The sequence below is a fragment of the Myotis daubentonii genome, chromosome 1, assembly GCF_963259705.1.
Source record: "Myotis daubentonii chromosome 1, mMyoDau2.1, whole genome shotgun sequence".
NCBI lineage: Eukaryota > Metazoa > Chordata > Mammalia > Chiroptera > Vespertilionidae > Myotis > Myotis daubentonii.
In genome coordinates this window covers 111,773,984-111,794,701 of record NC_081840.1, presented here as the reverse complement: position 1 = coordinate 111,794,701, position 20,718 = coordinate 111,773,984, and the positions used below count along the sequence as shown (strand labels likewise).

Genomic DNA, 20,718 nt, shown 5'->3' with positions numbered 1-20,718 from the left:
GAGAACCACTGCCTAAAGTGAAGCTCAGAGAGGTTCAGTAATTTGCTCAAGGTTATAGACAGCAACTGGAGGAGCACAGGCAAATTCAACTCTGTTTTCTTCAAAGCATAAGCTCTTAACCTTTTTAGCCTATGCTGCTTCTCAACATTGTTGACGTAAATTCTACTAAAATTCTATTTCCAACCCTAACTTCTCCTGACCTTCAGTTTTATACATTAGTGTATAGAACTGCCTATTCAACACCTCTACCTTAATGTCTAAAAATCATCTCAAGTTTAATATATTTCAGTAAATGACACCATCATTTACCCAGTTGTTCAAGCTTCAAATCTAACAGGCATCCTTGATTCTTCTATCAAACCCACAGTTAAGTCATCAGCAAATCTGTTGGCTCTACCTTTAAACTATATCTGTATCTAACCACTTCTCATCTTCATTATCAAAACCCTAGCCCAGGCCATTATCACTGTTCACCTGGACTACTGAGATAGCCTCTTAACTGATCTCTGCTTTCATAGTCCATTCTCTACAAAGCAGCCATAGGGGTGTTTTTTTGTTTTTTTTTTTTAAATAAACACACTCACAGATCATACTGTTCCATTCTTCTGCTTAAAACTCCTCAATGCTTCCCACTTCCATGACGTAACTTAAGATGGTCTACAAGGCCCTACTGACCCTCTGCCTTGATCTGCTTCTCTCACCATAATCTTTAACTGTCTTCTTTGCTTAGCATGCTTCAGTCACATTGGTCCTTATGATTTCAAATTTCTCTGTGATGTAAAGCCAATTACATTGAGAGGATTTGGGTAAGAAAGGTTGGGGTTTTGAGAAAACTGGTGGTTTGAAAGAATTGACTAAAGTGAGAGAACAATTCAGAAAAGTTTAACAGTATTGCTGGGTGGTGTTGAGAATTCACTGTGCTTCATGACTGGATGCTCAGTTGATTGCAGCATTGTCCCATACAACAAAAGGTTGTGGGTTCCACTCTCGGTAAGGGCTAGGTTTCAGGTTTGATCCCAGGTTGGAGTGTGCATGGGAGGCAACTGATTGATTTTTCTCTTTCTCCCCAACCCCTTCCTTTCTCTCTAAAAATCAATAAAAACATATCCTCGGGTCAGGATTTAAAAAAATAGAATGCACGTTGTTATACAAATTTTTCCTGTGGTGGTCAGCTGCTCCAGTACCAAAGACAGATGACATGAATAGCAGGGTTCATTCAAAGTAGGGGTACGATGAAAAAAAAAGATAGGGCAAAGGGGTTTAGAGTACCGACAAGTGTTACTGATTTTTTTCTGTAGGTATATAACAATGGGGATGGGATGGAGAGGAGGGTTGCTAGTGTTGTTAGCTTGCCCCAGTTGTGGCAGCAACATAAGGTTGCTAAGAATCAGAGGACCAAGATCTATGAGAAATTATGTTAAAAGCTTTATTTTGCAAATCCTGTTTAGAAAATCTGATTATTTAAAAACTAAAAAAAAAGTGGACAAATTAGTACAGGCTTATTTACATCGTGTAACTTTTAACTTTTCAAATTCAATTTCCCGAGGTAAACTATGCTGAACAGTTAGGGATTCCTATCAATAAATTAGGGATTCAGATTTGAAAAGATTTTCAATCTCACCAATCCTTCAAATTATCCCAAGAGGGAGCTTTCTTATGCCTCTTCTTCCTTCCAAACACTTATTTGGCACTCATGTCCTACTTACAAAGATTTAAGTCCACTCTCAATGACATAAACTACCTTAATGTCCTAACCCCTAACTTGTCTAATATCTTGCCATTTACTCCTCTCTACTCTTTATGTTCCCCAAACTAAAATGTTTTACACCTACTGTGCCTTTGCTTCTGTTATTCCCTGAGGCTCAACCATCTTACCTACCTTCTAGCATCCATTAACACTGGGCTCACACAGCACATTTCCAGATAAGAGAGAAGCGCTATCTCTCTGCTTTATTTGGTCCCTGTAGATATTTCTACTCTTGCCTGACTTGTGTTGTACTAAAATGCATTTCATATACTCTGTCGTATTTAATACAGATTATGCATTATAAAGCATTTTTATGATTGATATTTTAGGTCATGCAGAAGCTAATAGGGCAAGTGTTCTGTGGCCTTGGTTAAGTCCCTTTCCAAAGGGGATGGTATACTGTGGCTCCATGAAGATGAGAATATACATAAAGTCCTTATTCAGTGCTCAATTAATTGGTGCTTTTTGGGCGGAGTTTAGGGAAAGTGTCTTTAAAATGACGTCACTATAGGCGACTTTAAAACCACTGCAGGTCGGTACCAGTGTACGTAATCAAACTACTTAAAATGAGGTTCACCTGTCACAGTTTAGAGGTTCTGCATAAAATAGATTTCCACTCAGTAGCCTGGGTAACCGGAATTTTGGCTCAACAGCAGAGATCTTCCCAGAATAACTCGGGGGTGGAGGGGGCCGGATCCCTAAGGCCTGCGCCAAAATATACCCCAGGGCGGTCCTGGGGCTCTCACAGCGACGGGGCGCCTACTGCCGCGTCAAGTACAGGGACCACTGGTCTCCCCACACCAAGAGACCGCTGCGGGAACCACGAAGGCGAGTTTGGCGGTGCCGCGTTCCCAGGGCCAGGCCGGGCCGTGGGGTCTCCCCTAATTCCACGCAGGGGCGGAGGGGCGGGCACGGTGACGCCAAGGCTAGTGACGCGAATACGCAGCGCGACGCGATGACGCACGCCCCTTTGTTGGCTCAGTAGAGGTAGCAGCGGCCGTGGAGGTGGCGCTGGGGACTCTTTTCTCTTGGAGGCCGGAGTGGAGCCGCGTCTGACTGAGGCGGGCGGCGAGCGGCCCCCTCGCTCCCTCCCTCTCTCCTCCGCGACCTCCCCGCCGCCGCCGCCGCCTGCCGCCAACTGCCAACCGCCGCGCCCGGGAGGAGCCGCGGCCCGCGGGCCGGAGCCAGGCCTGCGACCGGACCTCAGCCGGAGCGGGAGCCGGGGCCCGGGCGTCCCCGCCCTCTCTCCGCCTCAGGACCTGCGTCTGCCGGGCCCCCGCGCGTCGCGCCATGGACTCAGACGAGGGCTACAACTACGAGTTCGACGAGGACGAAGAGTGCAGCGAGGAGGACAGCGGCGCCGAGGAGGAGGACGAGGACGAGCCGGATGACGATAACCTGGATCTGGGCGAGGTGGAGCTGGTGGAGCCCGGGCTGGGCGTCGGCGGGGAGCGGGACGGACTGCTGTGCGGGGAGACGGGCGGCGGCGGCGGCAGCGCTCTCGGGTCCGGCGGCGGCGGCGGCGGCGGCGGTGGCGGCGGCGGGCCGGGGCACGAGCAGGAGGAGGATTACCGCTACGAGGTGCTCACGGCCGAGCAGATCCTGCAACACATGGTGGAATGTATCCGGGAGGTCAACGAGGTCATCCAGGTGAGGGTGGCCGCCGAGCTGGCTTGACCGGCCTGGACCGGGGAGCAGATTCGGGCGGCCCGCGTGGCCCCGAGGGGCAGGCCTGGGCCTGGTGCGCAGCCCAGCCCGATGCCTCCCCGCCCTTGTCTCCTCCGCTGCCGCTGCCGGGCACGGGGTGTCGAAAGCAGACGTTCGCCGGTTCGCCGGGTGTGGGGCGATGCGTTGGGGGCGGTACTTTCCAGGTCCTGCTATGGCGGAGGCCTCCGGCCGCCTGAGACTTCTCTTGCGGGCAATTTCTGCCCGTCCCCGGGCCCGGGGTCCTTCCTCTGGCCGGAGGAGTGCCTACGAGGGCGGGGCGGAGGGTGGTGGTGGAGAAGAGCAGGGAAAATTAGGCTCGTGAGAGGGTTGCCCCGGCCTTCAGCCTCACTTGAGCACTTTTGGAAGGAGTTAGAGTAGGCCTAAGAGCAGCTTGGTATACGGTTGCCCCAAGAGGGCATCAGTTAATAAAGAAATGGATCTGCTTGGCAGTCTTAAGTGCATATTAAAGATGGGGGAAGGGAACTGTTTCTCGGAAGAGCTGCTGATGGGCCTTCTTTTCCGATGGTGAGGCTCTTGCTTGCATCTTTTTTACTTCTTTGCTGTTTGTTTGGGACCTGCTACTTTCCGCAGTAGTGGTGTATGACTTAACTTGAAGCTGTTGGGAGAGTTAGTGCAGATTGCATACCCAGCCTTGCAGATAAAACAACAACAAAACGCAATGTTATTGTCTGATATTGGACAAGACTCTATTGTGATTTAGAAAGTAGAGGCTTTTTGCTTCTGGACTCCTTTCTATTTCGTGGTCAGTAAGTTAGGCTTGGTTTAACTTGATAACCACATTTTATGTAACCTTGTGCATTTTTGAATTTTAGGAAATAAGTCTTATTATGAGGGCTCAGGTATACATTGAAGAATAAAAAGTCTCTATTCAATGCAACTTTTAGAAAACACAAGTTACATGGAAGGAAACTACATATGTGAGCAGCAAGTAACTATTGCCTTCTTGTGATGTCAGTCATTACATTTTTTACCTTAAAATCGGTTGGCTGATATTCACTGGCAAATTAGCAGTATGTTACTGCCTACTTACTGAGTTTGCACAATTAACAGATTTTTTACAGTATCGTCTAGTAAGCAAAACTTTCTTTTGAGAATTGAATCATCTATTTAGGCTCATTGGAAGGCAGTGTTTTGAGTTATAGTAAAAAATAAATCTGATATCTGGTGCTATTGCTAACCAGTGGAAATCTCAAACTTTCATATAGATAATGCAGTCTAAGGAGGAATTTGAAGGGTTGTAGAAGAAAGATAAGCTTTACTGCTCTTTTTCTGGTTCCCAAAATATGACAGTTGACTTCTTAAGTCACTACATTGAGATTTTTTTCTTCTTTTTTTTGAGGAAACTTTATCAAAAGAATTCACAGTAAAACGTTGAATTCTGTTTTCATTATTTGCAATTATATAAAATCTGACGTTTCAAACATGTTACCTAGCTTATTGGCATTTCAATTAGCTTTAAAAACTCATGGATATTTTACTTTTTAACTTATGGTCTGTGTTCATGTAGTTAAATCTCATCCAACTTTCTCAGCTTTTCGGTGCGTTTTAATCACTGAGGTCAAACCTTGCAAGTTCTTTATGGCATTTCTGGAACAGACATATAGGTAATGCACTCCACATCATTCTTTTTTAAATAGAATTTCTGAATATATACATATTATTCCTTGTTAAAAGTTCATATTTAGAAATATCAGTAAATCAAAGGATAGGATTTTACTCCAGACCATCTTTTCTCCAAATGGTATACTTACTAGATCTAGACTAGGCTCTGGTTATGTTATAGGTTATTTATGTTAATAGATTTAAATTTGAAAAGTTTCACAGATAATACATGCGCACTGTAAGGAAAAACTGGGCAAGAAAAAAACACCCAGAGAGACACATCAAAATTTGTAACTGGTTCTTTCTAGACCCTCTGGGTAAGCTATACATGTTTTTAATAATGGAATGGTACTATATATGTTTATGTTTTCAGTAGGAAAAAAACTGAAGGTATCTCAACTTTCTCCTGTCAGTAAATATTTTTCAAGTGCTCACATGATCACAGATTTAAACTAATTTATCTAATCAATCTATTATTATTGACCTCCCTTTTTTATTGTCTAATTTCTGGCTTTTATAAACCTCATTGGGAATACCTGTCATAGATTAAATCTTTGAATATTTCCTTAGAATAAATTGATTTGCTAAGCCAAAGGATTTGCTTATTTTCAAGACATATGAAACATTACCATATTACTTTTAGAAAGGTTATGCTAGTTTCCCCCACCAGTTGGTGCTTTATGGGGTTAAAATGGTCATCATTTATAAAATTTACTTAAAAAAAAACAAACGGATCAGGTTGAACTTTTAACATGTTTATTGGGCATTGATGTCTCTTTTGTAAATTGCCCTTCGCGTTTGCTCACTTTATCCCCTTTTGGGATATTTATTTTTTATTTATAAGACCTCTTTATATTCATAGAGGCTTTAATTATCAGACTTCTACGGCCATACCACCCTGAACACACCCGATCTCGTCTAATTATCAGACTAGTTTTTTCAGTTAAAAAAACTAATGTTGGTTTAATGTAACAAGTTTTAAGTTTATTAAGTTAAAAAACATTGTTTTACTTATTTCAAATTAGAGAGCTTACTGTTAATTCTAAAAAACTTAAATCTGTCCAGCCAGTGTGACGGAAGTGCACCAAGAGTTCCCCAGTTCAGTTCCCGGTTAGGGCACATGCCTGGGTTTCAGGCTTGATCCCAGTGAGGAGGCAGTCAATCAGTGTTGATGTTCTCTCTCATCGGATGTTCACTCTCTACCTCTGCCTTCCTTTCTCTGTAAAATCAATGAAAACGTATTAAAGCCTTGGCCAATGTGGTTGCGCATCAGCCTGTGCACCAAAGGGTCTCAGGTTCAATTCCCCGTTAAAATCATCAAGGGCATGTACCTCAGCTTTGGGTTTGCTCCCTGCCCCTGGTTGGGTGCCTGCGGGGCACAACCAGTCCGTGTGTTTCTCACATTGATGTTTCTCCCTCTCTCCCTTTTATTCCCCCCGCCCAGTGTTCCTTCCCTGTCACTCTCTTTGAAAAGCAACGGGAAAAATACCCTCAGGTGAGGATTGACAAAAAAATATATCTTTAAAAAACCATATTAAATTCCCTGCCCCAGTGTTATTTTTCAATATGAAATCAGGTATATTATTAGTGAATTTGAAAATAAATTTGTAGGAGCCTTGCCGGTGTGGCTCAGTGGTTGAACGTCAACCTATGAACCAGTAGGTCACAGTTTGATTCCCGGTCAGGGCACATTCCTGGGTATAGAGCTCGAGTCCCAGTGGAGGTGTGCAGGAGGCAGCAGATCAGTGATTCTCTCTCACCATTGATTTTTCTCTCCTCCCTTCCTCTGAAATCAATTTAAAAAATGTGTGTGTGTATACACACACACACACAAACACACATATATACTTTTTTTTTTTTCAGGAGGAAATGATTGAAATGTAAAAAGGTCATCAAGTTGCTCTTTCCTTGGGAATTTGTTTACTTTTTCTGGAAAAAGTAGTTCATCCAACAACAGATACTTACTGTTATTTGTGGTTATAAGTCAACACTTTTTCTTTTAGAAAATTTGATTTTCTGACTTTCTGTAAGTCTTATTATAGTTTAATTTGGTCCTGTTTTATTTAAATTCTAGCTTACTTTTACTTTTTGAACTTTTAAGAAAAGATTAAAGATTTTCTTTAGCTTTAACCTATACCAATGATGGAGAAATGCATAAAGCCCTTACTTACCCAACTGTATTAATTAGTATTGCTAATACTAAAAAGTAAGGTGTTGTGTTTTTTTTTTATGTAATTGCCTGATTAGCTAGGTAATTTATTAAACGCTGCTCAATTCTGCAACTGAGGAATGTTTAAACTTGCCATTTTGTGTTTCCACAACAGTGTTCAGCAAATGTTGATTGTGCCTTGTGTTCCAGTTGCCATGTCAAGTAGAGGGCACAGTTTTTGCCCTAGGAGCATTCCCAGAGATTGTTGTGCATATGTTAAGTCTGAGTTGGAGCCTGAACATCCATATATTTTTAGCCACTGCAGTGATAAATCTGAACCACTAGAATAGTCATAGTTCATGCACTGTCATGATTTTGATCTCAGGGAGAATGAGTAGAGAGAGAAGGTCAATAACTCTTAACAATACCACATTTAAAGGGTATACTGAGAAAGAGGGGCATGGGACGATTTATTATGCTTAATAACCAGTTTTAAAAACAAAAGTAATAAATAACCTAATGTTTGGCAGGACAATTTTCTACTGGCTGGTGATATTTTACATATTTGTTTAATTAAAAGATTTACTTTAAAGAACTTGTAGTAAAGTGAGGTTTCAGGCATAAATTGAGAGGTACTTTATTCCAGCATATTTTATACTGGCTGGGAGTCAAGTTCTAGCCCTGGCTTTTCTTCTGACAAGTTAATTTACATCTCAACCTTCAGTTTTGCTTTTTTTGTTATTTGTTTTTGTTGTTTTTTAAATCTGGGACTTTAAAACAAGAGAGTTGAACTACTAGATTAATCTTTTTTACATTAATGTTTTGTTTAACATCCTTAATTGGAGATGCACATTGTTTCCAAAAAGTTGAACTCTAGTGTGCATACCAAGATGAACTTACCTTAGTTAATTTGTTTGGGTGGAGCATAGGGGGCAAAAGAGGGAGAGGAAGAGGAGAAAGAGTGTGGGTTTGTATTTTGAAGCTCTTAAGGTGTTGGGTATGGTTTACTCCTCTTGAACTTTTTTATCTTTTTCTAACCTGTCTTTTTGAGCTATAACTTTTAAATTATATTCTTGTTGAGTCAGAAACTCTGGGGGTGGGGTCCAACAGTCTGCTTTAACAAGCAATCCAGGTGATGCTAATGCAAGCTAAAGTTTGAGAACCAATGATGTAGTTGAAATTTAATGGCAGTGTTTCTCGTTGTTTTAACTTGCTGTAAATTACTACAGAGGTGGGTTAATGATGGAAGCAAGTTGTTTAAGAAACTAATGGAAGGAAAATTTTAAGAGCCTGGACAACACTTTCTAGGCTAATCATAGAGTTGAAGATTTGTCATCATTACTGATATCCTTCAGATAAGGTGGTCAGTTCTTTCAAATGTGCAAACCAAACTAGTGACATCTTACATTCTAGGATGGATCACTTGGTTTTCTTTCAATCCTTCCCCCACTGCTTGGGGTTTTATGAGATTTCTGAAGGAGTTCGTGATCTCTTTGAATTTAGATACTCAAAGCTATTAGGTCAGTTAGTAGTTTTGTTAAGTGCTAAGTGAATAGTATTCAATCTGGAAGATAGCTAGGATTTCAATGGATAGAAATGAGGAATAGGAAGCCCTTCTGAGAAATTGAGAATGAGGAAGGTGTCTGGCTAATAGTGAGGTCAGTCAAAACAGAAGAGTTTATAAATTATTGGTGATAGTGTTATTGAAGCTTTGATACTATGAAGAAAGGTAGGCAGAAGTCACCACATTAGATTTCTTTTTTGGGGTTTGGTCTATGGTAGCTACTTCTCTTTAGCCCCAAAACTTAGTGACTTAAAAACAACAAACATTTATTATCTCACAGTTTCTATGGAGTCACAATTCTGGATGCAGCTTAGCTGGGTGCTTCTGGTTCAGAGTCTCTTCTTACAAGGCTGTAGCCAAGATATCAAGCAGGATTTCAGGTCTTGATTGGAGGAGATCCCCTGCCACTGTCATCTGTGTGGCTGTTGGCAGGCCTCAGATTTTCACTGGTTGGTTGTTGGCCAGAGACATCAATTCCTTGCCACGTGGGCTTCTCCATAAAGTAACTTACAGCACAATAGTTTCTTTCCTTCAGAACACGTCTGAGAGAGAGTACCCAGATGGAAACCACAGTCTTTTTATGATGATCTCAGAAGTGATATGCCATCACTTTAACATACTCTACTTGTAACTAAATCCAGCCCATAAACAAGAAGAGGGGATTACACAAATATAGATCCTTATCTAATAAAAAAGAAAAATGGTAATTGGCGTACGACGATACCCTTTTCATTGGCTAATCAGGGCTATATGCAAATTAACTGCCAACTATGATTGGCAGTTAACTGCCAACTATGATTGGCAGTTAACTGCCAACTATGATTGGCAATTAACTGCCAACTATGATTGGCAGTTAACTGCCAACTAAGATTGGCAGTTAACTGCCAACAAGATGGCGGTTAATTTGCATATGTAGGCACAATGCAGGGAGGCGAAAGGGAAAGCAGGAAGAAGCCCCCTGCCACTGACAGTGATCGGAAACCCAGGGGGGGAGCTAAGAGCTGGGGGGCAGGGCAAAGGCGGCCCTGGGGCCGCCTTTGCCCTGCCCCCCAGCCATGATCGGAGAATCAGGCGCCTTTGCCGCCCTGGCCAGTGATAGCAGGAAGTAGGGGTGGAGCCGGCGATGGGAGCTGGGCACGGTCGAAGCTGGCAGTCCCGGGAGCTAGGGGTCCCTTGCCTGGGCCTAAAGCGGAGCCCACGATCGCGGGGCCGCTGCAGCTGCGGGTCCCCGCTGCCCGGGCCGGACACCTCAGCCAGAGGCGTTAGGCATTAGGCCTGGGCAGGGTCGGAGCCTGTAACCACGGGGAGCTGGGGGTCCCCTGCCCAGGCCTGACACCTCTGCCGGAGGCCTCAGGCCTGGTCAAGGGGCCGATCCGGTGATTGGTGATCGGAGGGTGATGAGGGTCAACTCCTCTGGCCGAGGCATCAGGCCTGGGCGGGGGGCAGAGCCGGGGATTGGGGGGATATGACGGTCCCCTTGCCCAGGCCTGAAGCCTGGGTCAGAGGCATCAGGCTTGGGCGGGGGTGGAGCAAGCGATCAGAGGGAGATGGGGGTCCCCTGCCCAGGCATGATTCCTGGGCCAGAGGCCTCAGGCCTGGGCGGGGGCCAGAGCCAGTGATCAGGGGGAAATGGGGGTCCCCTGTCCAAGCCTGACACCTCTGGCGGAGGCGTCAGGCCTGGGCAAGGGGCCGATCAGGCGATCGGAGGGTGATGGGGGTCTATGCCTCTGGCGGAGGTGTCAGGCCTGGGCAAGGGGCCGATCAGGCGATCGGAGGGTGATGGGGGTCTATGCCTCTGGCGGAGGTGTCAGGCCTGGGCAAGGGGCCGATCAAGCGATCGGAGGGTGATGGGGGTCTATGCCTCTGGCGGAGGTGTCAGGCCTGGGCAAGGGGCCGATCAGGCGATCGGAGGGTGATGGGGGTCTATGCCTCTGGCGGAGGTGTCAGGCCTGGGCAAGGGGCCGATCAAGCGATCGGAGGGTGATGGGGGTCTATGCCTCTGGCGGAGGTGTCAGGCCTGGGCAAGGGGCCGATTAGGCGATCGGAGGGTGATGGGGGTCTATGCCTCTGGCGGAGGTGTCAGGCCTGGGCAAGGGGCCGATCAAGCGATCGGAGGGTGATGGGGGTCAACGCCTGAGGGCTCCCAGTATGTGAGAGGGGGCAGGCTGGGCTGAGGGACACTCCCCTCCCCACACACACCCAGTGCACGAATTTCGTGCACCGGGCCCCTAGTATATAGATACAGATCTATATATCTATATCTCTATCTGTCTATCTGGCTCAATCAAGATGTGAATTGCAAATATGTATACTGTTTATCCAGTCAATTTATATACTCTTAGGAAGGCTTAGTAGTTTTGGATTTTTAGTTTGGATTAACCTTAAATACTTGTATTTGGCTTTGCAAAGCATTATCATACCTTTAAATGATAAGCATTCCTAATTACCTTCAATTGGCTAAGATTAGAAGGACAGTTTGTAGTCTCTAAGATTTGGCAGTAATTTGAGATTCTGCAGACCACTGATTTTTTTTAAACTTTAGCTTTTACATGCAGAGATCCCACATACCCTTTACTGATTTATCTGCAATGGTAATGTCTTGCAAAATTATAGTATATCACAACCAATATGTTGACATTGATGCAATCTACTTAAGGATTTTAAAAAATGCCGGCATTTAGGCCCTACCCCAGACTAAAAATGGGTCCCAGAATTTGGAGTAGGCATTGTCATTAAATAAAAATCTTACCTTCTCTGGATTATTGTAATGTACATTTAGAGTTGAGAGCCCCTGTTCTTGCCTAATGTCTCTAAAGAATCCTTTCAGTAACATTCCAATCTCTGCTTAAGTACAAATGACTGAGCTATTTTATGATGTAGCTCATTCCAATGTTTAACTCCTGATTTTTTAAAAAAAGGAATTAACATCTGCTTTCATGTTTACTCATAGGCATTGTTCCCAGGGTGGCCTGTTGTGTGAAAAAAAATTTTTTTTAAGACATAACTATTGTTTTGGAAACTTGAAGGAAAAACTTTTCTTTCAAACCCTGCCAAAGATTAGGTTATTACTTTTGTTTTTAAAACCAATCCCCCTTTCTTCATTTCTTTTATGACATGAACCTATATCTTTGATTATGCACATTGCCCTACTTTATTTAACACTAGAGGCCTGATGCATGAAAATTCGTGCAAGAGTAGCCCCCCCCCCCCCCCCCCCCCCCCCCCCCGCTGCTGGCCTGGCACCGGCTTCCCTCCTGCACCTGGGACCAGGGCTGGCTTCCCCGAGGCCGCCTGCAGGCACCCAGGACCCAGACTGGCTTCCTTCCAGCCCCAGCTTCGTCAGAAAGGACGGACTTCCAGAATGATGTCTGGTAGACGTCCGGTCTAATTATCATATTACCCTTTGATTATTATAGATTACATAGATACTGTCTTCTAGGCACTGTATCACAGGCCATAACTTTGCTAAGATCTTGTCAAAATATATACAGGTCATCTTTTGATCTTGACATTAGGTTACTATGTAAGTTTATGAAGAGCTTATTTATTCCCTTTACATGATGTGATAAATAGAAGGATGAGAATTTATTGAGGCTAACATTTGATGATCACTTATTAGGTGAGAGAATGATCAGAGACTTCTAACCTGGGATGAGTGAGATTCATAGAAATAGTAGTGGAAGTCCTTTCCTTATTTTCAATGTTTTCAAAAAGCTGAAGAGTATTTAAAAGAAAGCAAAACAAAATTGTCCTAGCTAATTAAAATGGCTAATGTTGAATCTTCAATTCCCAAAAAACAGTACATATTTTAAGTAGTATATATGTAATTTCTTCCTAAATTTTTGCTTTCTTCCTAAATTGTCATTCACCCAGTGATATGTTGTCATCTGGCTTGATCTTGGATACAGTGTCTCATTCCTTGATATATATTGGCGCATAATAGATGCCTCATTGGTAATTTGGTATCTCAAAAGGCAGCTTAAAAAGTTATTACTGAGCTAGCAGCTGCACTGGCAGATTGACTTTTTAGAGTCCTACTTTTTTCATTTAAAAAAATGAGAGTGCTGGTATTAAGGCCAAAAGGTTGTGAGGGTATAAATGAGAAATACCAAATATTGTGCTGGTAGTTTTCCCATGTAATTTTTAAATTTAACTTTATTTTTATTGATTGATTTTAGAGAGGGGGAGAGAGAGAGAGAGAGAGAGGAAAGGGGGGGGGGTGGAGAAAACCACTTATTTGTTGTTCCACTTATTTATGCATTAATTGGTTGATTCTTATATGTGCCCTGACTGGGGATTGAACATGCAGCCTTGGTGTATTGGGACAACACTGTAACCAACTGAGCTACCTGGCCAGGGCCTCCCATCTAATTTTTTTTAAATGTAAACATTGTTCAATAACATTTTTCCTTTTTGCTGTATTCCATTTGAAAGAAGTATCACATTTGACCTGACACTTAACACATTTTGGCAGAAAGTAGAGCAGATAATGAAGTATTAGGTAACATCTCCTTAGTACTAAGACTGGGGGTGGGGAATGTCCGGTACACAGGTGGAATAAAGGCCCTCAAAATCACTTGGTCTGGCCCTGCCAAGGCATTAGGGGGTGAGTTGATGAAATGTTTGATCAAATATAGCAGGATAATTTTTAAAGTTGATGATTCTGTGTGGCCTGTGTATGATGCTATAAATATCCAAATGGCCCTTGGCAGAAAAAAGGTTCTCTACCCCTGGTTTCTATAAAGTGCCGGGGGGGGGGGGGGGGTTGGGGGGGGGGGTAAATAAAGTGCCAGGAGCTACATGCAAATAATAGTTTATAAAAGAGTTACCATATGTTCAGAGGCCTTAAAAAGCTTGTCCTCTAGGAATTTAAACACTTTTTTTTCTTGCCATCTTCTTATACTATTACTGTGGTGTTCTCTAGAAGTCATAAAAAAGTTTATTAGTTCCATAAAAAAATCTTGTCTATCTCCTTTTGGTTTACTGCAAGCATGTCAAACTCGCGGCTGGATAAAGAAACTAAGGCAGCAAGCTTTTACTAGGTGCACCGGTTAATGATGCGGATTTTGTAATAAAAGAACATGATAATTTCAAGGGAAACATCAAAAGTGCTTTATTCAAACTAATGTCCATCACTACCTACACATTTCCCCCATCTTTCAGGTAATTTGTGGATACCGTCTGAATAGAACTTTTCTTGTTTTGAGGCAAACCATTCAGAGACCCAATTTTCCACTTCTTACATTTTGAAGTGTTGCTCAGAAAGTGCATGTGCCATCGATCGGAATAGGTGGTAATCTGAAAGAGCAAGGTCTGGTGAATACGGCAGGTGGGTTAATACTTCCCAGGCAAGATCTTTTAATGTGTCTTCAACTGGTTTTGAAGTGTGTGATGGTGCGTCATCATGAAGCAAAATTACTTTGCCGTGTCTTCTGGCCCATTCTGGTCCTTTTACCATCAAAGCGTGATTCAAATTGATTATTTGTTGTCGGTAGTGATCAGTATTAACAGTTTCACCTAGTTTTAGAAGCTTATAATACACCACACCTTCCTAATCCCACCAAACGCAGAGCATTGTCTTCTTTCCGAAGCGATTTGACCTTGCAGTCGATGTTGATGGTTGACCTGGATCAACCCATAATTTTGTGTGTTTGGGATTCTCAAAATAAATACACTTTTCATCACCAGTCACAATTCGATGCAAAAGACTTTCGTGCTGTTGAAGCAACATTTTACTGATGACTTTTCGGTTTTCCATTTGTCTTTCATTCAGTTGATGTGGCACCCATTTTTCCTTCCTTTAAAATCCCACTGCTTGTAAGCAATCGGAAATTGTTTGCTGAGCAACATTTAATCTTTCTGTAAGTTGTTTTTGAGTTTGACATGCATCTTCATCCAATAATGCTTGTAATTGTTGGTCTTCAAACTTTTTCGTTTGACCTGGATGTTCTTTGTCTTTCGCATCAAAATCATCACTTTTAAAGTGTTTAAACCAGCATTCAACACTGGAGCATGTTCACCATAAGCTTCCCAAAGTAGTATATGATAACTTTCAGCAGCACTTTTCTTCAAAATAATGAATTAAAACTTCCCGCAAATGCTTTTTTTGGGGCACAAAATTCAACATTTTTAAGCGTAAAGATATCTATGGTGTTAAGACCTTCAGAAAATTTGACATATGAAGTTTTGAAGCTTGTCAATACAACAAAATAGCATATATATCAAATCTCATATATATCAACATATGTGTAACTCCATCTATTGAAAAAAATCTGCATAATTAACCGGTACACATAGTACCAGGCAGGGACAAACTGAGTTTCTTCTATGTCAGAGATTGTTTCAGTGTGCTGCATGCTATGGATGAAGAAGACTCATCTGTCACCCCTCACACCTATCATATCTAGAGACATTTAGGTATTGAGATGGCTATATTACAGTCTCATGTAGGCTACACCAAACTTTGTGTCAAGTGCTCTGCAAACATAAGGGAGCCTTGGAAAGGTAGAGGAGAGGGACCTGGAAAAAGATATGGTAATATCTGAGCAGGATCTGAATAGGAGTACGTAAGGTAGTTAGGAAGAGAAAGTTTATCTCCAGAAGGACCAGCTTGAGCAAAAGTTGGAAAACATAAAGGTGTATTATATACTAAGGAATTAGAAGTAGTGCAATGGGGGTGGTAGAAAAAATCAGGCACAACAACAGATGAAATTGAAAAAATTAGCTGACATCAAGATGGGGAAGCCATGAATGCCCTATTAAGGAATCAGACTAGACTTATAATGGCGGAGGGGGGGGGATTAAGTCTTTTTTTTTTAGCAGGAAAATGACTACTGTATTTATATTTGGTAGTATGGCTGGAAGCCTAGAGGTAAGGATAAAATAAAAAAAAAAGGCTGTAAATTAGGATTAGTTAGTAAAAAGGTTAGCAATAATAAAAAACAAATTTTAGAGGTAACTTGATCGGGGCTAACTTGACTATGGGAAATGCAGAGGGGGATGAGTTTTTTAAAAATATATTTTTATTTACTTCAGAGAGGAAGGGAGAGATAGAAACATCAGTGATGGCAATTCACCATAGCTAAGATCTGGAAACAGCCTAAGTGCCCATCAGTAGATGAATGGATTAGAAAACTGTGGTACATCTACACGATGGAATACTATGCTGCTCTAAAAAGGAAGGAACTCTTAACCATTTGCAACGTCATGGATGGAACTGGAGAGCATTATGCTAAGTGAAATAAGCCAGTCAATAAAGGAAAAATACCACATGATCTCACTCATTCATGGACAATAGAGACCATTATAAACTTTTGAACAATAATAGATACAGAGGCAGAGCTGCCTCAAACAGATTGTCAAACTGCAGCGGGAAGGCCGGGGAGGGTTGGGGGGCAGGAGGTAGGGGGGTAAGAGATCAACTAAAGGACTTGTATGCATGCATATAAGCATAACCAATGGACATAAGACACTGGGGGATAGGGGAGGCTAGGGGACTGTCTAGGGCGGGGGGATAAAATGGATACATATGTAGTACCCTTTGTAATACTTTAAGCAATAAAAAAAAATAAATAAATAAAAAAAATCAGTGGTCCATGTGGTCCGAAAGGGTGGCAACCCCTGCTTTAGCCCACAGGCAAACAACTCTATCCACTGAGCCAAACTAGCTAGGGCAGGGGGGATGATTTTTAAATTTCAAGAATGGTTAACTGGTAAGTAAATCAAAGGTAGAGGAGCCTTGAGAGAAGGGAGTAAAATGCCTGTCCAAAATGTCTCAAAATTCAATGTGTCCACATTAGAGGCTTGTGCTTATAAGTACTTACTAAGAATCAGAAACTACTTCTCAGTTCCTAGGATACTTAATCCCTAAAAAAAATAAATAAATAAAAAAGTAGAGTTGTAATGTTGTAATTAAGAGAAAGAATAGATTATTAAGTAATTGGAGTCAGTTAATATGTGACTTATAAGTATTAGAGTTTCAAAGGAGATAGCAAAGCAAGCCTGGGGAGAAGTGACTGGGATTATAGCTATTCTTAGCATTGTCTAACAATAGTGTTGTTAAAAATAAAGTCACTCCTATATAATAGTTTTCAAAGTATGGTCTGTGAAAGAAAAACTATTTTATGGTAATATTAAGAAGTTATTTGTCTTTTTAAATGTGCTCACATTTATACCAATGGTACAGAAGCAATGGTTAGGTAGAACCACAGGATACTATACTAGTATTCATTGTATTGTATTATTCACTGCCACACAGTAAAAAGTACTAGTTTCACTATTGTCCTTGATGAAGCAGTAAAAATTATTAGTTTTATATCCTATCCCTTAAGTACACATTTTAGTAGCTTATGTGGCAAAATTGGAGATATGCATGGAGCACTGCTGCTTACTAAAGTACATGGTTGTCTCAAAGAAAACATGTTGATTTGTGACCTGAACAAGCTGCTTGTGTGTTGGAACACCATTTTTACTTGAAAGAATGACTGACAAACTTTATTTAGACAAACGGCAAATAAACATATGGTTAATGTTTCTTCAAGTGAATGAAATACACCTGTCATTTCATGCAAAATTGCTCAGTATTTGAAGTTTTAAAGTGAAAATTAGAATTTTGGAAAACTTTTATCTGTATTGTGAGACTGTCAGCTTCTTAGCCCTTAAAAACGTCTGATGAGCCCTAACTTGTTTGGCTCAGTGGATAGAGCATCGGCCTGTGGACTGAAGGATCTCTGGTTGGATTCTGGTCAAGGGCACATGCCCAGGTTGTGGGCTTGATCCCCCAGTAGGGGGCAATGCAGGAGGCAGTCAATCAATGATTCTCATAATTGATGTTTCTATCTCTCCCTCTCCCTCTCCCTTTCTCTCCCTCTCCCTCTCTGAAATCAATAAAAATATATATTTTTAAAAACTTATAATGAGACATTATATAATAAACTATCAACATTTAGAAGATCTGCATGACATAATGAACCAATATTTTCCAAATGACCAACTTTCCAATGACCAGTTGTGATATTTCACAATTATGTATTATTGGTAAGTGATCCAGTCAAAATACAGAATGAGCCATTGGATTTTAATGTAACAAGAGTATGAAGTGCTATCAGTGCTTGTGACTGCCCACACCTCCTTGCCTCTCCTCTCCTGGCCAAAGCCCAGGGGACTAGGGTGAGAAGGCTGGACCATGTTCCAGTGCAAGCTGACAGCCCTCAACTACCACAACACCGCAGGCTTCAACTGCAAACATGAAACAATTTAGAAACTTTATTGCTTGGCTTGAAGATCAGAAAAATCAGACACTACAAGATTGAAAACAAGTAATATAAGAAACATCCACAGCAGTGATTGGTCCAAGTTCTTTGAAAAGTATCTCAGAGATGGTAACTGTCCTTTCAAGATTCAAGATCCACAAGAAGCAATTGACTGGCTTCTTATTCCTGGGTTAGCTGTTAGACTTGAATATAGAATAATGCTGAAAAATAAAAGGACTTAGGACCTTATTATATAAAAAATGCTATCATTGCAGCTAAAAATGCAGAGCCATTAGTCAATTTGGATATAAATTATCTTGATTTTAAGGCTGGTGTAATGGCTTTTTCTAACCTTCAGATTCAGCGTGATGTTGATTACCTGGTAATGCTTAAGGCAATTTGAATTTTGGTCCTGGAGCGCCTGACAACAGGATGCAGTTGCTAGAGCAAATCAAACAAAACTAAAGCCTGTTGCTTTAGGCAAGCATGTTCTTGGTTTTGACATAGGAGATTCAGTTCTTTTTTTTTTTTGTCTATATATGTTTTCCTCTTTTGTATTTATGATAGTGATACTTTTTAAACATTTTATTGTTTAAGTATTAGAAAGAGTAGTACGTATGCTCCTTTTTTCCCCCATTGACCTTCCCCTGGCCTCCCCTAACCGCCCCCCCCCCATGTCCTCACCCCCCCCACCCCCCCAGTGCAGTGTCTTGCGTCATTTGGTTATGCTTATATGCATGCATACAAGTCCTTCGGTTGATCTCTTACCTCCCCCCCCAGAGATTCAGTTCTTAATGAAGCTGCTCAAATACTGCGATTGCTACATATAGAAGAGCTCAGAAAGCTACAGACAAAAATTAAGACATAGTAGCTGTTAAGGCAATTGTTGCTGATCCAAAGACAAAGACCACAAACTGGGAAAACTTATAAGGATAATATTTTAGGATTTCAGCCTCTCACCTACTTAGTACAATTGGGAACCATGTACACCCTGACATGTGTTTGGAAATCAGATATTCACATTTTCAAGGGAATCCCAGGAAATTACGTTCTAGAGATTTACCATTATTGCTTTTTCTTTGATAAATTTGGAAAGTGTGTGTGTGTGAGGGGCGAAGTTCTTTGATATGGTTTCAGATTCTACTTTGCAACTAGCCTTTAAGAAACTACCACTTTTTGCGTTTTGGTGTAATAGCAAAAAGAATATTTATAATTAGCTGAAAGTGCTTCTCCTTTTTCCAAATACATATCTTTGTGAGGCCATGTTCTCTTTATTCTTCAAACAAAACAACATATCCAAGAGATCTAATGCAGAAGAAAATAGGAGAATCCTGCTCTTTTCTAGTTAGCTAGATATCAAAGTCTTTCAAATATGTGAAATAATACATTATTCTTACCAAATTTTTGTTTTAGAACCTATTTATTTTCATAAAAATGTCTGTATTAACATAATAAGGTTTGTTACTGTTTTAATGAATTCATAAATATTTTTTTTAATATATTTTATTGATTTTTTACAGAGAGGAAGGGAGAGGGATAGAGAGTTAGAAACATCGATGAGAGAGAAACATCGATCAACTGCCTCCTGCACACCTCCCACTGGGGATGTGCCCACAACCAAGGTACATGCCCTTGACCGGAATCAAACCTGGGACCCTTCAGTCCGCAGGCCGACGCTCTATCCACTGAGCCAAACCGGTTAGGGCCATAAATATTTTTTAAATTCTCAGTTATATCTAACATGATAGATTTTGATAGTTATAACTCAAACAAAACTCTTTGGCATCCTTAATAATTTTTAAGATAAAATAAAAGTTCTGAGACCAGATAGGTTGAGATCGCTTCTCTGATATTCTGAACCAACTGTACTATATGAGTTTACTATAAATTAGCAATGGATTATAAACTACAAAGTAAATAGTTTTACTGATTAATCAGAAACATTTATATATACAGCTGTTTTAGATGCTGTGGAGGGTCTTAACAGAAATGTACTTTAAAAATAAAATCTAGAAATAGAATAGTAAGATATGACTAGTTGGGGGAGAAATTATTGGAAAATTAATTTTTCCAAGGAGGAGCTACAGAGATACCACCTGATATAGTCCATTTGTTATTTTGTTTATATTCAGACTTCAAAACCCTATCAGAGCAGGAGCTTTGTCTTATTTATTCATTGCTGTACTCTCAGAACAATACCTGGCACATAGTAGACACTTAATAAAGGTTTTTTTGTATAAATATTTTTCTTTCACTTCCATTTTTGAAGAATATCTTATGTATATAATTTTAGGTTGGTAGTTTTCTTTCAGCACATTAAAGATTACATTGTCTACTGGCTCCCATTGTTTATGGTGGGAGGAAGCTAATGAGCCTTTAATCTGATTGCTTGTGAGATTTTTACTTTGTCTTTGAAAGACTGATAGAAAACTATTAATACGCCTACCATGGTTTTCTTTGTGTTTATCTTGTTTTGGGTCTTCAGATCCTTTTGAATATATAGGAGTGATGTCTTTTATCATTTTGGAAATTCTCAGTTCTGCCTTCTTTCTCTCCATGCTTTCTTAGACCCCAGTTATAATACATCTATTAGGGCGTTTTATGTTCCATTTGTGTCCAGTGCTTTTTTGTGTATGTCCTCTTTTCTCTTCTGGATCTCCAAATCTGTCTTTTCCTA

The 20,718-nt window shown here is 41.2% G+C and overlaps 1 protein-coding gene and 1 pseudogene across 4 annotated transcripts in view; both read left to right on the top strand.

The window, feature by feature from the left end:
- Window positions 1-2,695: 2,695 nt before the first annotated feature.
- ARIH1 (ariadne RBR E3 ubiquitin protein ligase 1) overlaps window positions 2,696-20,718 on the top strand; it is a 122,071-nt gene continuing 104,048 nt past the window's right edge. Inside the window, exon 1 of one of the 4 annotated variants that reach the window (XM_059657861.1) lies at window positions 2,696-3,397. In XM_059657861.1, the coding sequence (XP_059513844.1) occupies window positions 3,038-3,397 (360 nt within the window). In that variant the 5' untranslated portion in view covers window positions 2,696-3,037. The remainder of the gene's footprint in view (window positions 3,398-20,718) is intronic. The other 3 variants (XM_059657851.1, XM_059657841.1, XM_059657832.1) reach the window with 3 other exon arrangements.
- LOC132212325 (RNA transcription, translation and transport factor protein-like) lies at window positions 16,380-19,528 on the top strand (annotated as a pseudogene).